The sequence below is a fragment of the Dicentrarchus labrax genome, unplaced genomic scaffold, assembly GCF_905237075.1.
Source record: "Dicentrarchus labrax unplaced genomic scaffold, dlabrax2021, whole genome shotgun sequence".
Lineage (NCBI taxonomy): Eukaryota > Metazoa > Chordata > Actinopteri > Moronidae > Dicentrarchus > Dicentrarchus labrax.
Genome location: NW_026136704.1, coordinates 5,770,633 through 5,776,632, shown reverse-complemented (window position 1 = coordinate 5,776,632; position 6,000 = coordinate 5,770,633). Strand labels below are relative to the sequence as shown.

General features: G+C 41.2%; 1 protein-coding gene across 1 annotated transcript; it reads right to left on the bottom strand.

The window, feature by feature from the left end:
* Positions 1-396: 396 nt before the first annotated feature.
* Positions 397-1,121, bottom strand: LOC127362241 (zona pellucida sperm-binding protein 3-like). The gene is made up of 2 exons (XM_051397710.1): positions 633-1,121; positions 397-551 (listed from the first exon to the last, which is right to left on the bottom strand). The coding sequence occupies exons 1-2, from the start codon at positions 1,119-1,121 to the stop codon at positions 429-431; spliced, it is 612 nt and encodes a 203-aa protein (XP_051253670.1). The 3' UTR covers positions 397-428.
* Positions 1,122-6,000: the final 4,879 nt, after the last annotated feature.

Genomic DNA, 6,000 nt, shown 5'->3' with positions numbered 1-6,000 from the left:
AGTATGGATTTGGGACACAGCTTGTGTTTGGTCAGGTGTGCTGCAGGGGTCTTCCTCCAAGTTTCAGATGCTGGTAGAGATCGTTTTCATTGAAAACGGGGTCAGTAACCTTAACACCAGCAGTGTTTTATCTAGTAAATGCATCTGGACCATTAATGACTGCTTGGAAAGAATCATTTTCAGTTGTTATCTACACAAAGCAAACCTTCCCATTGTTTCTGTCACAACAGTAAATAAAAGAATGTAAAAAATGTTTATACTTTTGGGTATATGGGATTCAGGGAGGTGGAGTCTTCAGTCAGGCATACGTTTTTTGCTCGTATGTGACAGATTTGTTTTTCTCCACGACAGTGTGAACTACTTAGGATTCTGGAAGGTTAAGGTAGAACCAGTGTGTTGAGACTTTAAACCCTTTATTATTCTTTCATTCACTTTGGGTAGTGGCACTGCACTCCAATGACAGCACCCTGGCTCCTTATGATGTGGCTCCTGCTGGACACTTTGGGGTCGTAGACCAGTGCGAAGGTATAAATGAAGGCTTTCTCTGTCATCTGAGGAGAAGAGAATTACAGTTTAAAAATCTGATTGACTGAAAGTAACATCAATGCATTCTATAAATAAAAACCCCATACCACAAGTGTGCTGCCACAGTGGTGCAGCTCACATTCGAAGATGAGCACATGAGACAAGTTGTCTATCTCAGTGGCTGGACAACCACCAAGTGTGACTTCCTCCGGCTTTATCAGCTTGCCGAGCCCCAGCAGGTCCTGGCTCACTTCCACCTGGATCCTACTCTCCCCACACCTCACAGCAACTGGGTTGGTCATCACCGGCTGCCGCAGCTTGAACCCAACAGGGGGCTTTTTCACCAGGTCCACCGGATCTTCTGGATACTTCCAGAGGATTGGTCCGCCCACTGGCTGGCGCTGCTCTGCCTGGAGCCTGCCAGCTTGTTGAGCATACCCTCTGAAGTACTCTCTTTCAGGTCCCGCCACTGGCTCGGCTTCCACCTCTGAAGGCTTCTGCCCCAAGTAGGTTGTCACTCTCCTACTAAGTCCAGCATTACTAAGCCTGACGCATGCAAGCATAAAGCTGATAACAAAGAGCTGCTTGGACCTCATTGTTGCAAACAGACAGTTTCTGTGCAGCATGACCACTGAGGCAGACAAAGGAAGTGACTCCTCCCTCTACCTGATTAGCTGGATCCCTTTCCACACGTGTGGATCTCACAGCTGCACATCCCACACTAATTGGTGAGTCTGTGCACTGTAGGAGACTCAATCCACCAGTGTTAGTCCACAGGTGCTCCACACATTGCAGACAGTGTTAGATTTGTTTCAAAAGGTGCTTTGGAAGAATCTAGAGGGCAAACTGAGTGTAATTAATATGTCCAGCTGTTTAGTGGACATTCATTCATGCAAACCCTTATTTATTTGGTAAAACTCTTAGCTATTTCCTTCAGGAAATTCAGCTTTACTCCAGTAAACAATAAGGCCAATAAATAAAGTTATAATGTATTTCAATAATATTACTTTATTTGACTTTCTGTGACTCATTAGAAAAAGACAGAAATGTGGGGTTTGGACAGGTGAAAGATTTGGAAAGAATGATACAATAACAAGTGAATGTAAGTTGGCTAACAGACATTAAGCCTCATTATAATGATGTCCACTGATGTCAGTGTGGACCTTGGACGTCCTCCATCCTGCTGCTGTGTCTCCGTTCACACTGTACAGAGCGGAAGGCAGGTTGCTCTCTTGTTTCCTTCATTTATCTTTGCAAATGGCACGTTTGCGTAGGACGCCTGAAATAACACCACATCTCAAGGTCGGGGGGTGTGAGTGGTTACCATAGCAACAGTACCTAAGTAATGAAAAATGCATGTCACTCATGGATTGCAGGATGCTGCGATTTACTGGAGGGTGAAATGTATTATGTAAAGGTGGAAAAGAATCAATACTTTTTTAGAACATTTTCATACATCGTATCTTTTATACCCAAAGTTTCTTTGTCGTTAGAGCATAAGCAATGAGTGCTGTCCATATGGAACTCCAAAATGATCAATATATTATGAATAAATGAGACATTACAAAACAAATTTCAAATGCCCTTTTATATCTGATGGCATCACAGACTTGTTGTCACCAATCCCTGCCCACTCACTTTTCAGCCAATCATATGACAAAGTGATTTTGAAATAGAAATTGTTGTTTATAATAATATACTCCAACTATGAAAAGAAGAAAGACAAAATAATAATCAATTAATAAAATAAAATGTAGCATTTGACAGTTTTACTAATTATTAATTATATGATTTACTCATATTTATTTCATATGAGCATTTAACATTACTGATCACACTAATTATTATTGTGTTTTTGTGGCTTTTTTTCTTACCTGTAGCTTTAAAGCATGTGCTACATGTTCATATATCAATCTGCCCATCATTGTGTGTCTGCCCAGCTCTGCGTTGCTTTCTACCTGGATATTAACCTGCTAAAATGCTAAACCTGCTTTTTTTAAATTTTTCATCGGGATGGGGGGAACCAAGCTTTACTCTGACATTACATCTGTCTAACAGCTGCCTTACAGTGTGTAGCCTACATTTAACACCGCTGCCCCGGGGGTTTGCCATGCCTGTCCCTGAACGAGCCATTGAGCCTATTGATGAACAGAGAGCATCAGGGTCACCACGGGAACAAGAAAGTAGACAGCAAAAGCCATTCCAGACAGTGGCCAAACTAAATCGGCCCCTCTCCACTTTCAACCATATTTGTTGGTATAATAAACACATTTAAAGAATGTTCAGAGTCAATAATGGAGCTCAGGAGTGATTGTGCATTGCTTTGACCAAAAAGTCAAAGCACAAAAGGAAAATAAATCTCCCTCTAATCAACTTCTGACTTCCAAATCCATTAATGTATGCAAACATATGTTCACCTTCACACTTCCTAATCAAAATGATGTATTATTCATGAGCTGTGAGCACTAAAACAGGAGGGAGACGAGACAGGAGACATGATAAATACTGTACCTCACATGTAGTACCTTAAAGCCAAATGCTTTGAATGAGATATGTGTGTAAGTGGCGTATATCCTTCCTTCCAGAGCAGCAGTGTGACTGAGAAGTAGTGTGAGGCTCTCTGCCAGCAGAGTTCAGTCAGGCAGCTGCTGGGCTGAAGGGTCTTTGGCAGGCTGTGTTTTTATGCATAGAGGGCAAATGAGGACAAATATATGCAAAAGTAAACTTTACAGTCCAGCAGAAACAAAGCCCTGAAACTACAGTACAGTCTTCAGAAGTATATCTCCTGCAGCGCATGAGTCATCTGCAAACGGAACGTGTCACAACAGGAGGTCAGAAAGCTGGAGACCTGTCAGACCTGCTATTGTAGATGTCAAACTAAAAGTCCTCCATCAACCAAGTTCATCTATCAATTGAAAATTAAACTGGACCACTAGGGCTACATAATAAATGGCCAAGTGTCCAAATAGCAGATCTAAAGCTTTTTTTTTTATTGGCCCGTAACTGAACTTTAATAAAAGTGAGTTTTACTGTACTTTAATGGCAGCAGTCCATTTTTAGATCAGCTGCCCCGCTCCTCAAACACTCAGTATCTGATTTCAGCACTAAAGACCAAACACAAAAGAGCGTCAATTAGCTTTTTTAGCAATTAGCTTTTTAGTTTTGGCGGGAAGTGAAACTGTATCTGTATTATGAAGCCAGATTATATACCTGTGCACCTCCTATAGCATCCTGAAACTCTTTCACACTCAGTGGCCCGTTTAACAACCACAACCTCTTATTAATACAAACAACAGCAAAATACATGAAGCACATAGAGTCAGTTGGCACGGTTTCTGCTGACTAACCATTAGGATGAATGGCCAGGCACATACATGAGCTAACAGGAAAGACACAAGTATTCAAATAACAGCAACCTTAATCTGGACAACAGGAAGATGACACACAGCAGTAAAACGGTGACAACTGCGCTTCCTGTCAACTGCGGCCACAGACCTCAGTTTTGACACCAGTAACAGAAATGTTGAGCCGCCATGTTTCTATAGTAGCCCAGAACAGACAAACAAAAACTGGCTGTAGATGGGGCCTTTCGCATTTTTTGTGAGTTTCGTGCCACCATAGTTTCTCCTGTACATTCCTTACATCATGACCTGCTGAGGCTGTCCTGAAAGCACAGGTTGCTCCGACCCAAGAGTGTACATTAAAGGGATGTTCACTGACCTACAGTATGACATTTCCCTGATGTTCAGCAGCCTGTAGGAGTGCAGCAGCACTGCCAGTGCCAATCTGCCTTGAGCTACAGAGGCCTGTAATTGACACAAATAAAGTGCCGTTCACACAGCTAGTTGATTAGAGCAGATCCAGTCAGAAATGTCTGACGCTGAGGTAATAATGTGTCCATGCAAATTACTGGAATGAAATAAATGCTTTGAGAGACATTTTTTTGCTTAGGAATAAGCATTTTTAGGTCTTGGAGTTGAAATGTGGCACTAGCTTATTTGCTGGTGATTATCAAACCTATCAACCCATAGTGATGTCACTTTGTGCTACCAGACAGTTTAACTCTTTACTGACTGAGCAGTCCATTGTTTTCCTGCAGAAGTCCTGGACTGATGTCTCTGACAGACTGAAAGTCCAGGCTGAGTCAACATTCTGATACTGATACGGTTATGCAACAGTTATTTAGGCCTCCGGGAACTCAGTGCAACTACAGTGAGTCCGTTAGAGTTGAAGCAGGGTGCTGAGATGGCAGCTGTTTCCTGTTGCTGCTTTACAAGCTGAATGCCTGGATATCCACAGACCTATTAAGCAATAAAGCTGTCAATTCAGAGCTTAGCAGAGCATCTCAGAGGAACAGGGAGAGCCTGTTGCTAATAGGGCGCTCATATAATGACTCAACAGGGCACTTTACACAAAATACAATGAGACTAACTAGATCCATGTCATGATATGGTATAACTGTTATTTCAGATGCTATAGTTTGTATAGTGAGTCAGTGGTTGATAATTTGACTTTTTACTATCACAGATATAGATCTGTTACAGTAACAGAACAAGTTGTACACAGTCTTCTCTTAATTTCAGTGTAATTTAGTGTTGATGAGAATGTTCTTTGAAATTTCTCTTTGTAACTTAATAGAAAAGCCAATAAACATGTCTTGTGTTGGCTTCCTTCCTTGCCTCAGTCGGTCCCTAAACACTGTTCTCTAGCTCTCTGCTGCCACCTGGTGGCCACACAGTGTGATAATATAACTGTAGGGAACCATTTGCACTATGTATGTGAGTGTATCATATCGTACCATTTAGCATCAGGAGGTTAAAGGTTTCACAATGTCAGAGTCTTTATTACTACCTGGACGTTGTTGTAATTTCTCCTCCTAGATCATCAGTTTACCTTCTATAACTCTTATTAACTATAGCTGTAGACTAAAGATCTAATGCAACACCACTGTGACTTTGAAATGAAAATCCTTAAAGTCTAAGTCTAATCAATCTTTTTCTTTTCACGTTTTAGTTCTTTTTTAAGAAAGAATCTGTTTACAACACTGGTACATTTACATTTGTTTACAGGCTGTTTCCTCCATTAAGTCCAAGGGGCCTTCCATAATATCAGAAACAGATATCTATCTGATGTTTGTATGTCTGACTGAAACCCATTCTGAGGGCCACACAGACCTCAACAGTAATCAGCTACATAGATGTAATGTAATGTTACTACAGGTACACTCCTGCACAGCTAAACGTTTGCACCAGTGTACCATAGAAATGTTGACATAAAAATATCTGATGAGCTTATAAAATTGGGCCTCATGCAGCAAGTCAGCTCCAGATGCACAAAAGGTTCTTAACCATGGAGGTGTGTGGCTAATGTTATTAGCATATGTAGCATAGGTAAAAATATCTTAACTTCAGCATTTAAAACATATGTTTCTTTGTGTTGGACAAACAATCTGCAGACTGTGTTTTGTTCTTATCT

Coding starts and splice junctions, on each gene's coding strand:
- LOC127362241 (XM_051397710.1), bottom strand. CDS start 1,121: ATGAGGTCCAAGCAGCTCTTTGTTATCAGCTTTATGCTTGCATGCGTC. Junction 552..632: donor ACTGTGGCAGCACACTTGTG/GTATGGGGTTTT, acceptor TCTTCTCCTCAG/ATGACAGAGAAAGCCTTCAT.